Consider the following 21,435-nt stretch of genomic DNA (forward strand, 5'->3'; position numbering starts at 1 on the left):
ATACACGTAGAATGTGTTTTTACATTATGGGTATCAAATTGAAGCTGCTGATATGTGCTTTAGTACAGAGTAAGTTTTACACCGCTGAGTGACTAGGGCCTCGAGATATAGGCCAAAACATGGACCCGGATACCCCTAGAATGTGTTTATACAATATGGATGTCAGAGGTAGGAGTGAATAAAGACATTGGGAAAAAGTGTAGAGGGGTAGAGCAGAGTTAGATGGAAAAAGCTTATTAAAATGTATGCAGATAGGCCAAATTTAGGGCAGAACAACGTCTGCCGGGTCTGCTAGTCTAATATGTAAAATTCTTCTGTCACGGTTTTAGAGGCTGAACCCCTCCGAAACGGCTGAACCGATTCTCTTGAAATTTTGTGAGCATATTGGGTAGGTCTGAGAATCGGCCAACGTCTACCTTTTTTTCGCTACATGTCTAGGGTCTTGAGATCAAAACGTGCACCCAGGTACCCCTAGAATGTGTTTATACAATATGGATATCAAATGAAAGCTGTTGATGAGTGCTATAGTACAGGATAATTTTTATACAACTGGGAGGCTAGGGTCTCGAGATATAGCCCAAAACGTGGACCAGGGTACCCCTAGAATGTGTTATACAATATGGATATCAAATGAAAACTGTTGATGAGTGCTATAGTACAGGATAATTTTCATACAACTGGGAGGCTAGGGTCTCGAGATATAGCCAAAAACGTGGACCAGGGTACCCCAAGAATGTGTTTATACAATATGGATATCAAATGAACGCTGTTGATGAGTGCTATGATACAGGATAATTTTCATACAACTGGGAGGCTAAGGTCTCGAGATATAGCCCAAAACGTGGACCCGGATACACGTAGAATGTGTTTTTACATTATGGGTATCAAATTGAAGCTGCTGATATGTGCTTTAGTACAGAGTAAGTTTTACACCGCTGAGTGACTAGGGCCTCGAGATATAGGCCAAAACATGGACCCGGATACCCCTAGAATGTGTTTATACAATATGGATGTCAAATGAAAGCTGTTGATGAGTGCTATGGTACAGGATAATTTTCATACATCTGGGAGGGTAGAGTCTCGAGATATAGCCCAAAACGTGGACCCGGGTACCCCTAGAATGTGTTTATAAAATATAGATATCAAATGAAAGCTGTTGATGAGTGCTATAATACAGGATAATTTTCATACAACTGGGAGGCTAGGGTATCGAGATATAGCCCAAAACGTGGACCCGGGTACCCATAGAATGTGTTTTTACATTATGGGTATCAAATTGAAGCTGCTGATGTGTGCTTTAGTGCAAAACCGCTGAGTGACTAGGGTCTCGAGATATAGGCCAAAACATGGACCCGGATACACCTAGAATGTGTTTTTATATTATGGGTATCAAATTGAAGCTGTTGATGTGTGTTATAATACAGAGTAAGTTTTACATCGCCGAGTGACTAGGGCCTCGAGATATAGGCCAAAACATGGACCCGGATACCCCTAAAATGTGTGTGTATTATGGATATCAAATGAAAGCTATTGCTGAGAGCTCTAAAGTTCATTTTGATATTCGATTTAGTCGCATCAATATGGCAAAACTGATAAATATGCATGCGAAGCCGAAATAAAGACAAGAATTAATAATACCCACATACCTATTTACATACGTCCTATTCGATTTGCCTGAAATTTCGTATATAAATTTGCCTATATTAGTATTTACGATGCTTTTTTCCGGGAAGTATACCAGAGACGGACTGGGACTGGGATTAGGACTAGGACTGGGACTAAGACTGAGACTGAGACTCGGAGTGGGACTGGGACTGAGACTCGGAATGGGACTGGAACATGTCACGAGAACATACATACCTACCAAATGATAGGGCATATTTATGCTACCTATGACGTAGGCATATTATATGTATATTCATTTACACATATATATAAGTTCCACATATGCATTTACATTTACTTCATTACTCAATAAAGTCAGTCTTTAACTTTCACTCAGCGTATATAGTTATACGGTCAGTACTCTATCGTCACATGGTGCCGAAACCCGTTTCGAGAAAAACAAATAACTCACAACGCAATAAAGTGCCAAAGACTCCCGTTGGAGTAGCGAATAAATTATATTAAAACTTATAAAATAAAAAATATAAGCAATATATACATAATTAAAATTCGCATAATTATTAAAAATAAATAAAACAAAATGGTAAAGCCACCAAAACCACTCCTAATAAATAGCGACCTGGATATGGCACGTGAATGGAGCGAATGGTTGGAAATCTACGAATGCTATGCCCTTGCTGCGAAGGTCAACAATGAGGAAGTCCCTGTCCAATTGGCAAATTTCAAAACTGTGCTAGGGCGAGAAGGTATTCGACTAATCAATAATTTGGGCTTAACCGATGCCCAAAAATCTGATTTGACCGAGTTAAAAAAGAAATTAAAGGAGCATTTTGTACCAACGCGTAATAAGACGTACGAGCGGTATAATTTTCATCACATCAAACAGCAAGAAAATGAAGCTTTTGACGATTTTCTACAAAAAATTCGAGAGCAGGTACGAAAGTGCGATTTTAACGATGACGATGAATTCCTAACTGACCAAATCGTTCTTGGTATCCGCTCTGTTGATACCAGACAAAAACTTTGGATCGAAGAACACCTGTCACTGGCAAGAGCTATTAATGTGTTCCGCGCGGCAGAAAGAGCAACAAAACAAATACACGACTTGAACGAACCTAGTTCTGCAGTGAAAATTAATAAAATTGATAAAGCTTTTAACTGCCGTAGGTGCCTTACAACTCACGGGCCAAAAAGTTGCCCAGCATACAAAAAAGAATGCTCGCGTTGCGGTAAAAAGGGTCATTTTAAGGTCGCGTGTAAATCAAAGGCTAATAAAGAAAAATATTCCAAACCAAATCAAAAGAAAAAAACTAAAAAGAATGTGAACGCTATAGAAACCAATGCCGATAGTGATAGCGATAGTTCCGAGTTTAGGTTCGTAGGCAATATAAGAAATTCCGTTAGGCCAGCCGAAAACGAAGAAAAATGGACAGAAAAGGTGCAAGTTGGCGATTACGAGCTAAAATTGAGGTTAGATACCGGAGCTTTTTGTAATGTACTACCAATCAAAGTTGCCAGAAAGCTCGGCGTAGAAATAAACCCAGCGAAATTAAGCGCCTAAAGGCCTACGATGGCGGTTTTATTAAAGTAATAGGCCAAACAGAATTGATGTGTCGCACCCAGCGCACATACAACAACGTCAGAAAAAATGTATGCTTCAAAGTAATCGAAGAAAACTTGCAGGCGATATTAGGAGCTGATGACTGCGAAAACCTAGGATTCGTGAAGCATGTAAGCCAATTAGGATGCTGTAACAATTTCGAGTATGACATAGATTTTGTAGACAACCCAAAATTTAAAGTCATCCCAGCGAGAAAAATTCCGTACGCAATCGAGAAAAGCGTACAACAAGAAATACAAAAAATGGTTAAACTCGGAGTAATAAAAAGCGTTAGTGAGCCCACACCGGCCGTTATCCCAATGCTAGTTGTAAACAAAAGAAATAAGCTACGTGTATGCATGGACCCTACCGAACTAAATAAATATATTAAACGTTCGATCTACCCAATAAAAACTGTCGAAGAGGTAGCAGCAAAAATTCACGGTAGCAAATTTTTTACTAAATTAGATTGCCAAAAAGGTTTCTGGCAATTTAAAGTAACGGAACAAACATCAAAATATTTAACATTTTCTACACCATGGGGACGTTTCAGTTACCTTCGTATGCCGTTCGGTATCTCATCAGTGCCAGAAGTTTTCTGCGGAGTAATGAATCGAACATTGGAGGGCATAGATAGGTGCGAAGTTGCCATGGACGACATTTTCATACACGCACCGACTTTAAGTGAACTACGAAAGACAACACAAAATGTAATTAAGCGATTGAATGATGCTGGATTTACGATAAATTCCGAAAAATGTGAGTACGAAAAGAAGTCACTAAAGTTTCTAGGTCATATTTTCACCGAAAACGGGTACAAAGCGGACGAAGAAATGATAAAGGCAATCTGTCTACTCAAAAGGCCCACCTGCGTAAAAGAGCTGCAGCGCCTTTTGGGAATGGTAACATATCTCGGTAAGTTTATAAAAAACTTGTCGCAATTGACAGAGCCATTGCGCCTACTGTTACGTAAAGAAAACGTGTGGAGATGGGAACACGAGCACAAAAACGCTTTCGAAGCTATAAAACGAACATTAACAACAACTCCCGTACTAGCTTATTACGACGTAAAGAAACCAGTGAAGCTGTCCGTCGACGCCAGTAGTCAATCCATGGGGGCATGCGTAATGCAAGGCGGTTTAATGACTTCCGAAAACTTAAATCTGCTACATCAATGGAGGTAATATATTTTTTGCGTCAGTGGTTCTCCGTACACGGAATTCCCGAAATACTCGAATCCGATGACGGTCCACAATACAGTAGCCAAGCATTTAAAGAGTTCACAACAAATTGGCAATTTAAGCACAGAATTTCGTCTCCACATTACCCTCAATCCAATGGATTCGCAGAGCGCAACGTTCAAACCATGAAAGGTATTTTAAAGAAGTGTTGGCATGATGGAAGCGATCCGTACGTAGCGATGTTACTGCTGCGAAATACTCCACGCAACGAAATACTAAAATCATCAAGCCAACGATTATTCAGCCGTCAAACCCGTACCACTCTACCGACTGAAAAATCTAACTTAATACCAAAAGTCGTATTTGGCGTCGCAGAAGAATTGCATGAGCTGCGAAACAATCAGAAACGCTACGTCGATCGGGTCGCAATACCTCGCGCAGCGCTTAAAACAGGCGACAACGTCAGAATGCAAACGGGTCACCGCGAGTGGAAACCAGCCAAAGTGGTCGAGTTGACTGCAAGTCCACGCTCAGTCATAGTGGAAACTCCTGAAGGCAGAAAATATCGTAGAAACAGCAAGTATCTCCACACAACAAAAGCGAACATACCTTCAGACAGCGCGCCCACTTTAGAATGTGAATCCAATAATGCTCGCGAGCCTGTATCAAACGAGCACAAGAAAACGACGCCTATCGAGCAAGCACCTACCCATAACAGCGGTACTAAAAGTCAGTATAGTGGTGATGGTACAGTCCAGCAGGTCTCACGCTACGGACGCAAAATCAAACCGGTTGTAAAATACGATCCTTCAAATTATTAATACTAATCAAGATTTTTTTTTGTTTAAATTGGAATTAATAACTCATGTACCTTTTATTTTCTTTATATGTATATTTGCATTTATGTAGTTTATGTATGCTCAAATTGACATCCAGTATTGAGATTAAATAACTCATTGAACAATTTTTTTTTCTCTGAAAAGAGAGGATGTCACGAGAACATACATACCTACCAAATGATAGGGCATATTTATGCTACCTATGACGTAGGCATATTATATGTATATTCATTTACACATATATATAAGTTCCACATATGCATTTACATTTACTTCATTACTCAATAAAGTCAGTCTTTAACTTGCACTCAGCGTATATAGTTATACGGTCAGTACTCTATCGTCACAGAACAAAATACATACCAACCTCTGGGACTGGCAATAAGAGATGAAGAAGAAGGAGAAAAACTTGAGAGAAGAGAAAATAGAGAAGGAGACTGAGAAAGAGATAGAATGAGACGAAGATGGTGATGAAGCGAAAAAGACGGAGGGAGGAGTGAATAAAAAGATTAAGAAAAAGTGTAGAGGGGTAGGGCAGAGTTAGACGGAAAAAGCTTATTAAAATTTATGGAGATAGGCCAAATTTAGGGCAGAACACCGTCTGCCGGGTCTGTTAGTATAAATATAAAAATTTATAAGAGCTTTATAAAGCTTTTTTATTTTTAATAATATGGGGTGTAGTATGTTCATATGTGAGCAATTAGAAAATTTCGAAAGCTTTTCCGCAGCGGAAAAAGTTTAAATATTTTCATAAAGGCTTTTTAATGTTTTTATCATGAAACATCGTTTCTATTTGGATCTCATTTGAGGGCGACATTAAAATAAACCAAAATATTCGTTTTTGTTTTTTGTTTTTTTTTTTTCGTGTGGTACTTTATTAGTTTTTTATTCAGTAATTTTCAATTCAAAATTTGTTATACTCTAGAGAATACGCAATTTTACTAATTATATATATGTTATTTGTTTTCTTTTCTTGTTTTCTTTTTATGTTATATGCTTTCTACAGCGTTTTTTCTATCGTTCGGCTCGTTTTTTGTTTCTGCTATTTGTTTTTCAATTTTTTATTTACTCTTTGTCACAACAATTTCATATTTGCTCCCACTGTCACTGTTTTTGTAAATGGTATGTGGATACAACCGCTGCTATGACTCAGCACTTCTTAACTGTTTTTTAAACTGTTTTATCTTAGTCATTACTGCCGCCATACATATACATTTATTATTTTAACATTATTATATTATTGAAATTTGAAATTTATAAATTTACTTATATTTCTTAATCGTAAATTTTACAAGAATCTTATGTAGTTTTTGTGTTTACTAATTAATTTCTCACCTTTTTTTATAAGTTGCTACCAACATTGCATATTTAACATTTTATTTTACTCATCATTTAATAAATTTATTTATAATTATCTTAAAAGCTAAACTGCTTAAATTATAAATGTATTCTCTTAATATCCTTTTATACTGCTGCTAGTTAATATATTTATTTTGTTTTTTATTTATTTTTGTTTACTATGCAATTTTACTATTTTAAGTAACTAGTACACCGCTGTCCAATAATACTTGCTATTTAAAAATATTAATAACTATTAAAAATATTGAAATTATGCAGTTTGTAAGCAAGGCATTATTTCTGAGCATGAAAATAGGAAATAAAAAATAAATAATTTTTTAAGAAAATATTAAAAATAAAACAATTTTTTTTTTGTGTCAAAAATATTAAGTACATTTTCCTGCTTGTTGACTGTCGCTCGTATTTTATCACCTTATACACCACACTCGCCTATCCCCAAGCTCGCTCTCCTAGCGATCTCTTCAACCTTTGCGTTGTTGCTGTTTCACTTACGAACGCATATACCATCTCACCATGCTCGCATTGTGGGACATGTGTTGTGTTTTGTTAATATGCTCTTACTTATTTCTAGGTGGGGTGCAAATGTGGTGGTTATAAATTGTCTAAGGTAGGTATGCGTAAAATAAGGTGGTGGTTCCTTGAATATGGTGTGTATGATGTTTTTTTTTATTATAGTTAACTTATATTCTTAGGTCGTACTCTAATTTTTTCTGTTTTTAATAAATACGAAAAAAAGTTTTGAAATTTATACATAATATACCATTTTTACAAAATTTTCGTTCTTCTTTATTTCCATTCAACAATTAGTTACTTCATTAACATTTTTCTTTAAGGACTAAATAAGCCAGTGTGATATACGCAAATGTAATGTATGTGTAAGTGTGTGTTTAGGTGCTGGTGTGTGTGTATGCATAGCTTTGCATGCATTCAAATAATTTTTATATTTTTATTTAAAAAAATGGCAGTTTATTCACCGTTCTCATTGCACTCAAACTTTTCCAACAATAGACTTGGTATATGTTCATTTTTAAACAACACGACATGCAAAGTAACGTCTTTTTAATAGTTAAAATCATTAAGATTATAGAAACGTGCTATAAACCAATCCTCAAATGAATAAACAAGATTTGGAACGAAATGGAATTTTCGAGACACAGACTTCTACGCAATATTTATATATATTTAAATGAATTTTAAATGGAAAAAATGCAATGATTGGAGTTCTCGAAGCGCTTACCACGTTTAAAATATATTTAAAAAAATGTTTTTTGTGCCAAAAGCATGTTTCATACAAAATAAAATAAACAAATAATTTGTGTAAATGAAATAACTGAAGTTTAAAATAAAAATTAAATATTGCCAACATTTGTGGGGTCTGTTCAGAGTAAAAATCTTCATGTTTAAACATCAGTACGGTAAAGTTAATGCTTTAGAAAATTAAATTATTCATGCAAAAGGAACAACTGGAATTTTTAGAAGATATGAGTTAAAAAAAATTTGACATCAAATGAATGAATGTTCACCATTTCCAAAATAGGTGTGCGTGGTATTTTGCTTCAACCAGATTTCAAAGCATTGTTGGTTCTTCAAGAAATTAATATTTTATTGGGAAAACCATGAATTTTCGAAACATAGCTATTTCTTGGAAAGATAATATTCCAAAGAGCACCTCTTCATTGTTCAAAGCAGTGTGGAAAAACTTACGCCATATGTAACAACGAAACGTAAAAACATTACGTTTTTGTAGAAACGGCTGGAACTTTTGAAACATAACATTTTGAGCTTTAACATAATAACGAAAAATAGTAATAAAAAAACTTCTGCACGAATATTTAAACACCGCTGCATGCTCTGTTTGCGCATAATTGATTTTCAACGCAGTCTCACACTATCCCATTCACTTAGCAATCAACTGTTTGGAAACAAAAAATGTAATATATAGGTTTTTCTTACGTTTTTTTATTATTATGTTTATATTTATTTAATTAGCATACGAAAAAACATTTACTAGCAAAAAGTTAACATTGTTTACAATTATCATCATTATCATTTGCATTCTAACGTTCGTTGCGTGCCAACAATGCCCTCACTGCTCTCTTCAATTTTTTTTATTGTAATTTTTTCACTGTACACTATTTTTTGTCTCATAAACTCATAAATCAAGAGCAACACACTCTTTACTCGCTTCTGTTCATTTTGAATCAACGTAATTTTCTGCACTCGTAATTGTATCACTTACGAGCATTACGTACGTTATGTCAATGACATTGAGAGGCAATAACTGATTACGCTCACTCAGTTTACAACGTTACAAGTAATTCGAAAAAATTTAACAGCGTATGGTTGTATACGTAAGAAACGTTTGAAATATCAACGTAAACCCAAAAAAGTGACAATTGAAGAGAGCATGCTTGTGAGAGCTGTACATACATACATACGTATACTCGTATTACATACAAACTACATTCATTATGTATTAATGGTTTGATTAGGCAGTTTAAATTTGCAGTGAAAACGCTACGCGGCGCTATATGCTCACGTCATATGTCAACAATCAGCACAGCACAGCGTGAAAAGCCCGTTGCATATGTCAATATGTCGTATTTAGTATTTTTTTTTTTTTTTTGTTATAGTATTATTTTTTTAAATTATACTTTCTGCTTTCATACAAATTGATGTACGTACATAACATACATATATATTTGTTACATTTAGCACTATATATATATTCTTTCTTTTTTGTCGATATATGTACGTAGTTACACACAGCTTGCTCTTTATTTGTTTTTTCTCTCTTTATGTGCTATTAAGGGTTTAACAAGATTTTTTTCTCTTTGATAATATGTTTTTTTTTATCGGCGCTATTTTAATTTGTTGTTTTTATCTGCTTTTTGTTAAAATTTTATTTGTTTTTTTTTTTAATAATTAATTTATTAATAATGCTGATTTCTGCCTGTGTTATTGAGTTACAAATTGGGTGAGTAACTGCTGAATTGTCTCTTTGTATGATTGAGTGTTGTGTGAGCGTACCAGTTTGGGGCTTGGCTAACTTATACATAAGAGATTAGCAGAAAGTATGTGTGTGTGTGACTTTGCTAAAACATATTCTATCATAAATAATTGTTTAAGGTATTTACTCAATTTTGGTGAGCAAATCGATCTTAGATCCTGAAGAGCACAGTACAGAAAATGAATCTTCAAAAAAAAAAAACATATTAAAAAATATACCTACTGATGAATGGAATTCACATTCCAATGAAACAAGCATCAGCTGTTTCACCACATGGTGCACTACAACCAGACGTTTACGAAAAGTGATTCGGAACTTTGTTGAAACTCTTCCATGCTCTTTGTTGAGAAAAGGTAATATACTTTTTTTAACATTTTAAACTATAACATTTGACGTGCAAACAGCTTTAACCACTAAATAATTTAAATATTGGCTATAAATAAAAAATGATTAATTAAATACAATGGCCAGAGTATTGTTTATAGCAGAACAAAATTTCGAGATACTAAATATTCCATTAATTTATTTTTTGTGTTTATTATTTTTCATTTTTTAATTGCGTTAGCATATATATTCTTTCTAGCTGGTGGGCATTTACTAATCTAAATATTTTCTTCTTTTATATTGAAATAATTTAAATGCTTTTAAGCTGACTGACCTAACCTAACCTAAGCTGACTAGCCACTAGTTTATACGGGTGGGTTCGAAAGTGGGTGAATTGTAGGCTATAGACTAGCCTTGAAAAGTATGATCGCTTTATATTAGAGAGAAATATGTTTTTAATGGCGCTTTAAAGAGCTTTGTTTTAAGAGAGAAATTTTTTTTTTAATTGGACTTTTACCAGAGCTAAAATTTTAAATAAGCAAATAAAATATTGATAAAAAAGAAATTTCTACAAAAATCTAGTAATATTAATTATTCAATATATTCAAAAATAATCCTTTTCGGATCAGAATCATTTGGAATGTAGGTATATGAATCAAATTAGAAATCTAAAGAATTTCAGTTTCGGGTAAAATTTCACTTGCAAACTACCCGATAGCACTCCTGTTGGGGCGTTTAGTAAGGTTTCAAACCGCCACTGTGGAGAATTTACTAACCCAACAAACATTTATACTTCAGTTTTGCTGCAAATGAGCTGAAAACGAAAGCTCAAAAAGCGGAGGTTTTTGTGTACCAATACTTAAGATGCACAATTCAAAATTACCACAGGCAAGCTAGTGAATTCCAGGCCCTAGCCGCTTGTTACATAGCAGTGCTGCAAAGTTATAAGTTCTAAATAAACTAGAAATGATGAAAGAAACTTTAAAGAAATTTTATTTATAACTGGTCTGTGAGTGCTATAATTGGACAAATGTTATCAGAAACAACCGTACTCAAAAGCACTTTAATGATTGAGGAAATCATATAGAATGCAGCCATTTTACCTAACAAATAAGTCGAAATTACCATACCATATTCAGTAATTAAACGACTCGCTTATGTAGGAAGTTTTCCCAGCAATTCTTTTCAAGCCTGATAGCTTTCAATAAATATTTTATATTAATATTAAAAAAAGTTTTCTATAAGGTTCATAGCGGTTGGGAAATTGTAATACTTGTATCACATCTAAACAGTAGCTATTACTGAAGTTACAATAGAAGCATTGAAGTTGCTTTTAATAGTCCGATTTTTCTTAGAAGCGTTAGACATTTAACCAGTTATCAAACCAGCGTTGTTCAGGACTAGTTTTTTATGTACGGGCAGGTGTCGCCTGCCAGTTGCGTATATTTGTACTAATCTGCCTGTGCTTTTTTAAAAGAAGCTTCAAATAGGTAACACAGCTAAGGGTTGGCTGCGGAGCTATGATGGTAAGAGCAAAGTTGAAAATTTAATAGATGAAAGCGTCTGAAATATACTGTGCCTATTTACAATGTACATATGACCATGTTCAGCTGACATTCGAAGACGTTTACGAGCCGTAAATTTATTGCAGTAGGCATATTTAAGACTCCTATAGGGGAAAAAACTTTCCCTTTACTGAAGCTATATTTCGTACCCATTTCACAGGTATTACTTAACTCTAAGCGCCCCGCAAATTTCTACTGGGTTTCAACTGATTATCATTTGGGTATTTTATTCTATTTTTAACTATGGGCCATTTGTGTATTTTTGAATGGTTCATTGCTGACGTATTCATTATATCAAAATATATTTAAATAATTTTTTTTTGTTGTTAAGCATGAAAATAATATTTTTAAGTCTTTTTATGCTTTGTCTTTCTTTGAATTGTCTGCTTTTGTTGTTGTTATTTATTTTGCTAAAAAACTTTGTTTTAGTTGCTATTTAATTTTTAATTATTTTTTTAATTTATCTTTTATTATTTTATTCTAATTCATTAATTTATTCTTCTATTATCTTCTCCAATTTATTTTTTAAATAATTTTCCATTCCTCCATTTTTTATTCACGCATTATGGTGAAGAAAATTTAATTTATTTTTATTTGATTGTTTTCTTAAAATTTACTTGTATGCTGCCAATGAGTTTAGTTATTAGTTTTTACTTCTAAAAATTAAAAATGTTATCTTCAATTTTTATTTTCAAAGTTGTTTAATTATTTATTATTTACCGCATTAATAAATCATCATTTTTGTGTTGTTATTTTATTACTCTTTTCATTAACTAAAATATTTTTTATGTTCTTTTAAAAATCTACAATTTAAGTTAAATTTATATTTTAATACATGCTCTTTAGTTTGTAATTATTTTATGTATATATTTTTTATGGGGAGGGCGCTTTAATTTTAATAACAAAGTTAAACAAAGTTTTTCTTTGCATATTTTTAATTCTAATAAAATAATTTATTTTTTTATATAATATATGTGTATTTATTTATAACCTTTACTGATACTAAAACAGCGTGTGCGGTGTATATATGTATATATGTATGGGCGAGTCTTTGTTTTTAATTTTAAGTTTGTGTTTTAGTGTAGCACTCGAAAATTACTGAAAAAATATTTAAAAACTCAATCCAATAATAAACTTTATGGTAGCGCGTAAAGACGAATCGAAACATATAAACATAATGAACAAACTATAAAATATTTTACGCTCAAGTTTTTTTTATTTTATGGTTAACTGGGTTACTCTATCAAGAGAGATGATCTCTCTGCGCCACTTTTAGTGTTAAAGATATACCAACTGTTATTAATAAGTGTGGCAGAAGGCCGATAACTGACAACGGTGGCGCTGTTGTCATTTACAGACATTTTCAAGAGACCCTTTGCACCCAGAAAATAGAGTATAAAAACAGGTCTCGAGTCGAATCTGAAAAAAACTTTGAGCTTGTTCCATTTTTCATTCTGTTTGTCTAAAATATGTAACAGAATATATACCACAAAATGGTACCGCAATGATCCTGATAAGTGATCGTCTTTGCTAAACTAAGGTTACTTTGAGAGGGCATGCGTGAAAATTTCACAAACCTTCACTGGGAGACATTTCTGTCAATGTTTTCAGTAAGTGCCGGGCATTTGCTTATTTATCCCCATTAAACCAATTACTAACTTATATGAACCTTTGTCAGAGCGCTAGGCTATTGTAAAAACCTGCATCCCGAAATATTAGTCGTTTTGTCTATAGTCGCAGACATCGTGAAAAAAGAGGAGTCTTATCTACTACGCAGTATATATAACATCGTAGAAGCATCGGTTCATTGCTACAATATTCGGCGACGATGGCCGTACCTATTTCACTGCAGATGTGTTAAGTTTGAGAAGGAAACTCGTCAATTCCATATTCTAACATGGCCATAAGGACTTTATACTATGCAATACTCCTGGTTGGTCCATATCAAACTTTTCAACTTAAAAGACTTTTCTAAGTCGTCTGTAAAAAAAAAAAGCTAGCTTCCCTTGGCAAATCAATTCAGAATTTTACGGTAAAACCTTAAGGTTATCTTTTCGTCCCAAAATTTATTGAATTCGTAGGCTATTGACAGAATTGGTATAGCAATGGCCCCAATTTCGACCTGACTGTGGTGCTTATTGTTCATTAGGTCAAAATAACTGACATCACAAACTTTCTCAAGCTGACCCACTTGTAAATCGGGATCAAAGGTGTTTCCATTATGTCACATTACTGACTAGAAGTCGATAAAGCAGTGTATGGTCAAAATGCAAGCAAAAATTTTGTGTTCATTTAATTCACAACCCTTTTCAATAGTTTCCGTTGTTTCATCAGCTGTGGCATAATTTATTGATGGAATGCCAGTTGGCAAATGAAAGTAAATTGTCAAAATGTTGGCAAATGAAATTTGAAGGTCAAATTTGCCATTGCATTGGGCAACTGTCAATTAAATTCTCACTTTGTAGTCAAAACGGGCGGCAAACGCATTTGACGTTGTATGACAAGCCGTTTTCATTTGCATATATACATGGCTAAGTTTGTGGTAAAATTTGACCTATTTAAAACCAAGCATTATTTTTGCATCTCACCTAACCTAAAAATATCGTTCGCTTTGTTCGTCTAATGCACGCTGGAAAATCATTAGAAGTTTTTAATTCTGTTGTAGTATATATGTTTTTTTTTCTTGTATTTGGTTTGTGATGTTTATTTGTAAATAATAATAATGTATGTGATTTTGTTTTTAATGTGTTGTATATGTATTTGTTTTATTGTATTTATTTGTTACTGTGTTCTTATTGGCTTTTTTGTTTTTTTTTTTTTTTTTTTGTCGCTGCGCTATCTTTCGTTATATTAATCTTTTTTTATTATCTTATTAGTTAAATGAAATTATTTTCTTCTTATAATACTAATAATATTAGTTATATATTAAATTACAATTTTTTTTCACATTACTATTTAAAATTATCAACAAATCCTAATAAGTACATATTTTCAATAATCGAATTATACAAATATTCAAAAAGCATTTTCTTAACTACGTTTATATTTTTTTTTTTTCAAATAAGCAATAAATTAAAGAAAAATTTCAAAAAAGGCTTGATCATCTAACGCTGAAGCAAATATTTAACTACGTTTTTGGTTTTTTGCTATCATAGATTGCAATAATTTTTTTCTTTTTACTTTGAAACTAAAATTAATTTATTTTTAAAATAATTTTTTTCTGCAGTGTTTATTTTGTTTATATTTTTTGTGATTTTTCTTGTTGCTTCTTTTACTATTTTTTTATTTTCAAAAAATTATAATAAATATATATTTAGTATATACGAGTACGTATGTACATATGTATTCAATGATGCCTTGTTACGCTTCGTCTATTGGTTTATTATTTATTTATAATTTTTTGTGTTTGTAAATTATTTTTGTTTATGTACGTTCCGCGTTATTTCTTTTGCTGTGTTGTTGTATTATTGCAAGTTTTTTTTGTAAATTTAATTTGAGTAGTTTGGTTGTAATTTGTTTTGTCTGTGTGTGTGTGTGTATTTTTGTGGTTTGTTTGCAAAATAAATATTTAGCTTTTTTTAATTTCTATTAATCTGTTTCTTGTTTCTTTTGCTCGCAAATTATAGTTTATTCTTGTTCTTGTATTATAATATTATTTATTTTTTATTTTAACTATTTCTGTTTTGCTGTTTTTTTCATTTTTATTTTCACTCCTCACAAATAAGTATGCCTAAATTTTATTTTTAATTCATTATTTATTTATTATTTTTATCGGCTTGTTGTTCTTGTTCTTTGGTTGTTGCTGTATTTATGCATGCATGATCTAGCATTTTTACGCTCTACTCACTTCTCGCGCTTTCAATGCAAATCTCCTCAGCTACCTTAACCATCATCTCTCCTTTTCTCACTTCCACTTTCCCTCCCGCTCGATCTTTCACTATTTTGCATTCGCTGCTCTCTTTTCCTCCTCTCATTCAACTCTTCTTCTCCTTCCCTCTTCCACCCTCTTTTATCTACGACCCACGCTTTCTTTGCATTTGCATATTTACTTAATTTTGCTACTGAGTTTTGTGTTTGTTTTTATTACTGCTTTCTTTTATTTTTAATAACTGAATATTCTTTTATCTGCTTCTGCTGTTAGTTTTTTTTACGTGCCCTGCTAAATACTTTCTCTTTTTGTTTTCATGTTGTTTGGAGTTTTTATAAGTTTTTATTTTTTTATTTTTTCTTTTTTTAATAATTTATTTTATGTGCTTCGTTCACTTATTGGCTGCGCGCCGTTTCTTAATCAACCATCAATTCGAAGTGGACGGATCCTCTCCTTTCATGGCGATCGTGGAAAATGTTCCGTGCCCAAGCTTTGCATTCAATGTTGATTAAAACGCCGGCTGTAGTAAGAAAAGTGAAATAAATATGTTGTTAATCAATATTTATTAAGTGCTATTCATAAAAAATCAGGGCTAAAAGAACAAAGCTCCACCAATTTCGCAACAGTTTGAATGCCGACATTTTTTGGGGTGGATTTCATTAACCGAAACATATGGAATTATCGAAACACCCACACATTTTTAATACCTGTATTTTTATATTTCGACACTGAAAACGTATATCTATATACTTCTGATATTGTGGAACGAACGGAATATTTGAAACGCAGCGAGATTTTTTACTCTCATTATCTGGTGCACCAAATCTTAGCTATTTCAATATACATAGCTGCTTCCTCTGTTTAGAAATATCTTCCAATCTGTTTTGATTTTAAATGTTATTTTCTATAATTCGTAAGGAGAACAATTTAAATGTCAACAAGTAAAAAAAAAAAGGCTAAGTTCGGGTGTAACCGAACATTACATACTCGGCTGATAGCTATGGAGACAAAATAAGGGAAAATCACCATGTAGGAAAATGAACATAGGGTAACCCTGGAAAGTGTTTGTATGACATGTGTATCAAATGGAAGGTATTAAAGAGTATTTTAAGAGGGAGTGGCCATAGTTCTATAGGTGGACGCCATTTAGGGATATCGCCATAAAGGTGGACCCGGGCTGATTCTAGAATTTGTTTGTACGATATGGGTATCAAATGAAAGGTGTTAATGAGTATTTTAAAAGGGAGTAGACCTTAGATCTATGGGTGAACGCCTTTTCGAGATATCGCCATAAAGGTGGACCAGGGGTGACTCTATAATGTGTTTGTACGATATGGGTATCAAATTAAAGGTATTAATGAGGGTTTTAAAAGGGAGTGGTGGTAGTTGTATATGTGAAGGTGTTTTCGGGATATCGACCAAAATGTGGACCAGGATGTCCCAGAATATCATCTATCGAGTACCGCTAATTTATTTATATATGTAATACCACGAACAGTATTCCTGCCAAGAATCCAAGGGCTTTTGATTTCGTCCTGCAGAACTTTTTCATTTTCTTCTACTTAATATGGTAGGTGTCACACCCATTTTACAAAGTTTTTTTCTAAAGTTATATTTTTCGTCAATAAACCAATCCAATTACAATGTTTCATCCCTTTTTTCGTATTTGGTATAGAATTATGGCGTTTTTTAATTTTTCGTAATTTTCGATATCGAAAAAGTGGGCGTGGTCATAGTCGGATTTTTTATACCAATATAAAGAGAGTTCAGATAAGTACGTGAACTGAGTTTAGTAAAGATATATCGATTTTTGCTCAAGTTATTGTGTTAAGGACCGAGCGGAAGGACAGACGGTCGTCTGTGTATAAAAACTGGGCGTGGCTTCAACCGATTTCGCCCTTTTTCACAGAAAACAGTTATCGTCCTAGAATCTAAGCACCTACTAAATTCCACAAGGATTGGCAAATTTTTGTTCGACTTATGGCATTAAAAGTATCCTAGACAAAACAAGAAATTAAAACGGGCGGAGCCACGCCCATTTTGAAGTTTTCTTTTATTTCTGTATTTTGCTGCACCATATCATTACTGGATTTAAATGTTGACATAATTTACTTATATACTGCAAAGATATTAAATTTTTTGTTAAAATTTTACTTAAACATTTTTTTTAAGTGGGCGTGGTCATTCTCCGATTTCGCTAATTTTTATTAAGCATACATACATATATTAATAGCAGTAACGTTTTTATCACGATATCTTCAACGACACCCAAATTACAGCTTGCAAAACATTTAAATTACCTTCTTCTAAAAGTGGGCGGTACCACGCCCATTGCTAAAATTTTACTAATTTTCTATTCTGCGTCATAAGTTCAGCTCACCTACCAAGTTTCATCGCTTTATCCGTCTTTGGTAATGAATTATCGCACTTTTTCGGTTTTTCGAAATTTTCGATATCGAAAAAGTGGGAGTGGTTATAGTCCGATATAGTTCATTTTAAATAGCGATCTGAGATGAGCCCCCAGGAATCTACATACCAAATTTCAGAAAGATACATCAAAATTTACTCAAGCTTTCGTGTTAACGGCCAGACGGACGGACGGAAATGGCTCAATTTTTTTTTTTTCGATACTGATGATTTTGATATATAGAAGTCTATATCTATCTCGATTCCTTTATACCTGTACAATCAAAGTTAATATACTCTGTGAGCTCTGCTCAACTGAGTATAAAAAAAATATTTACTTGCTTGAAAATATATCGATACATTTTCGAACCTTTTAAAAGATCAGAATCGCGGAATAAATATCTTTTTTTAAATATCCACTGCAGCAAATCTAAAAAACCGTTCAAACTGAATGATCCGAATCGCAGGATGCATTTCTCATTAAAAGCATCTCTGTATACAATTCGTGTGCAAGAAGAAGCTAGAAACAAAAATTTTACACATTTTTTGGTGCATTTCATAAGCCCGGAATGCCTGGAATTTTATGAAAATCTATCACTTTTCTTAATTTGCATCACACTCACTTCTATTGAAATTTTTCAAACACTCAAAGAATTCGATTTCATTAAATAACTGTTCCTTTGCAGGAATATATGGAATGTTTGAAACATGCAGTAAATTTGGTGTGATTTAAATTCGTTGTGTAGGGCTTTTTATCTTGGTGGCTATTTTTCTACAGGATAATACGGAATTTTCGAAACATTGAGTAAATTTATGTAGTATGTATTTGGTACAGGTGCGGCATGGCATATTTAGGTCAGAAGAGGGGTTTTTTACAGGGATATGTGAATTTTCCAAATATTTTTTAAATTCTGTAGTTGTATGTATTTTGTAAATTTATCGTACTCATTTGTATGCATATATGTCGCATTTAATTACGTTGGTCGTTTCATACGGGAACATGTGGAATTTTCGAAACATTTGGAAAATTATTTTACGCAACTATTTTTTGTATGAATCCTGTATAGCGCTTTCAAGTAACGAGTTCGTTTCTCAACAGGAATATGTGGAATTTTCGAAACACTCAATAATTTCTTCGTATTATTTATTTCTATGGAACATGTAGAATTTTCGAAAAGAAACAGTCAAGTCGCTGTAATAAAGAGTTTCATTTGCGTGTTGACTTTTCTACTTAAAATTGTGTTGTAGTGGAGTTTTTTGTTTCTATTGTAATTTTTTAAATATTTTGTTATATTTTTTTTTACCGATTTAAGGCAAGGTTTATATATTTCTTCTCCTCACCTCACCTCATACGTATTCCAAGCAGCTTTATCCGTCTGTCATGTACACACATCAGTAAATATATACATATGAATAACAATGCTAGCAGTAATTACATACTTATACTTGAACCAACCAAGTGGTTGCATGGCAGCGGAAACGGAAACAACCAAACCAAGTGCAATATCTTCACGCTGGCGAAAATTAAATGCCAACCACAAACTTTAACACACATCCTTAAGCATAAGAAAGCGGTTACTAATGCAAACAATAATAACAAAAGAAGAAGAATAGAAATGAAAAATTTAACATTATAAAAGTGAAATGCTTGATGAAATTTTGTACGTTTATATGTATGCTGTATGTAAGGACAAACATACTTGCCTCAACTGGGAGGGATATGCTTACATGGAAAATTTAAAAAAAAAAATCTACAAATAAATGCATCAGACGTGTGTCTCTCTTTGTAGATTTCTGTACACGAAGAAGTATAAAAAAAAAAAACAAAGAAATCAAAACTCATACAAATGCTTACGGTGTATAATTTTGTGTATGAGCGAAACAAGTGCGAGAGAGCAGCAAAATATTTGATTTTTTCTCCTGTGTTCTCGTTTATTTCAAATTTTTTTAACTTTTCTTTATTCTTATTTTTTATGAAATGCTGTCAGATGCAAAATTTTACACTACATACAACACATGCACACATACGTATATGTACCTGCAAAATCATACAAATATCCCTTCAAACATTCACAGAGCGCTTACAATTTAAGAATCCGAAGTAAGATTGAAATATGTGGAAAATTTGAGCCTCACAAAAGGCTTTTGTGACTCTACCGCAGTCCGAAAGCTCATATTTAGCATAGCAACTGAAGAAATGTACATATAATATTTTAACGAATCTTGGGAAATTCCGCTTATTTGAAATTCCGCTTATTTGAACAAATCACTGCAATATTCTGTATAGCAAAATGGTCTGTATTAGACTACTTTGGGAGTAGTACAATTATGCTTCACAATTATACTTCAATTCGCAACTGATAGCGTGTTTAAATCAAACTCATTTCTGATTGTTCAGTTTGCACTGCTTTTATACTCTCCGTTGCTTCGTTCGCATATTTCTCCAAAGGTCTAGACGTTTTACCTTCTGGAGCTCTTGTATCTCGTGCTTTGTATATAGTTGTATAAGTACATATTTGTAGTTTATAGCCATATGTGTATGTATGTGTGAGTAACTACTTCGGCTGATGAGAGATAGCTCTTCGTTGCCTTCTTTAATGTTGCTAGCTTTAATGTGTACATGTAAATAAGAGTGGCTGCTTCATGTTTTTGTTGTTGTGTGATTAATTACTAACAGCTTAGTGATGCTAATATTCGTCATATTATTATGAAAATTTTTTCATTTAAAGAAAAACTCACAAATATCATTGGTCATTGTTCGTGGTTAACATTAGAAACAAAAAAACATATATTAAAGGCGCGATACCCTCCGAAGAGATTTAACGTGGTGGTTTTCTTCCTATTTGCGTCGTGTTCCTTTCAATTTTTCCTACAAACGAGCGGGACGGGACCTACATGTTTTACGCCGACTCCGAATGGTATGAGTTTTCACTGCGAAGCTTTTCATGGCAGAAATACACTCGGAGCAAAATCGGATCATCCCGCTTAGAAAAACTTTGTTCTAATTGAAAAATCTTGTTTCTATTTTTTTATGTTGTTGCATTTTTGACGTTTAAGAACAAAAAAGCATAAAATGAGTGTGCGCTCAAAAATTATACCGAAAACCTTCGTAAAGAGTCGTTTCGGAGCCCTATAAATGGGGAAAATTATCTCTTAGTTATGAGTGCAATTTGTGTCATACGTGACTCTTATTTAGGCTTATACGATATATACATAAAAATATACTCATATCGAACGACCATGCCAAGAAGGGAAATTCATTCATCTCGGGGTCCTAAGGAGCACACAGAGAGCGTAGATACCTTTATGACTCTGAATATTTGCTGGGCTGTATAATATTTATTTTATTTTTCTCATTCTTTTTTTTTCTAGCAAACAAAAAAAGAAATATATAAAAAAATCTTGGTACATTTGTGCAATACAAAAGCACTATACTTGTAGCATTTTTGTTATTTGACAGTTTGAGTGAGCCAGCACCACAGAAACGAACTTTTATTATGTACATGCATATGTTGCCTGTGTATATTTAAGGCATTGGTCCAAGATAACTCGCAACCAAAAGAAAATTCACTTAGTAAGATTTATAGGGCAAGTAATTGACTGATAAACTCTTTTTTTAAATTTAAAATTTTATTTTCGAATATTTTTTTTTTGTGA

The 21,435-nt window shown here is 33.1% G+C and overlaps 1 protein-coding gene across 8 annotated transcripts in view; it reads right to left on the reverse strand.

Annotated features, from left to right (window-relative positions):
- Positions 1–6,325: 6,325 nt before the first annotated feature.
- The window catches only part of nrv3 (nervana 3), a 146,884-nt gene continuing 131,774 nt past the window's right edge, over positions 6,326–21,435 (reverse strand). For all 8 annotated transcript variants that reach the window (XM_067764338.1, XM_067764339.1, XM_067764340.1 and 5 more), the window contains exon 8: positions 6,326–15,892. In XM_067764338.1, coding sequence (XP_067620439.1) covers positions 15,789–15,892 — 104 coding nt within the window. In that variant the 3' untranslated portion in view covers positions 6,326–15,788. The remainder of the gene's footprint in view (positions 15,893–21,435) is intronic.

Source organism: Eurosta solidaginis, chromosome 2 (assembly GCF_040869045.1).
Source record: "Eurosta solidaginis isolate ZX-2024a chromosome 2, ASM4086904v1, whole genome shotgun sequence".
Lineage (NCBI taxonomy): Eukaryota > Metazoa > Arthropoda > Insecta > Diptera > Tephritidae > Eurosta > Eurosta solidaginis.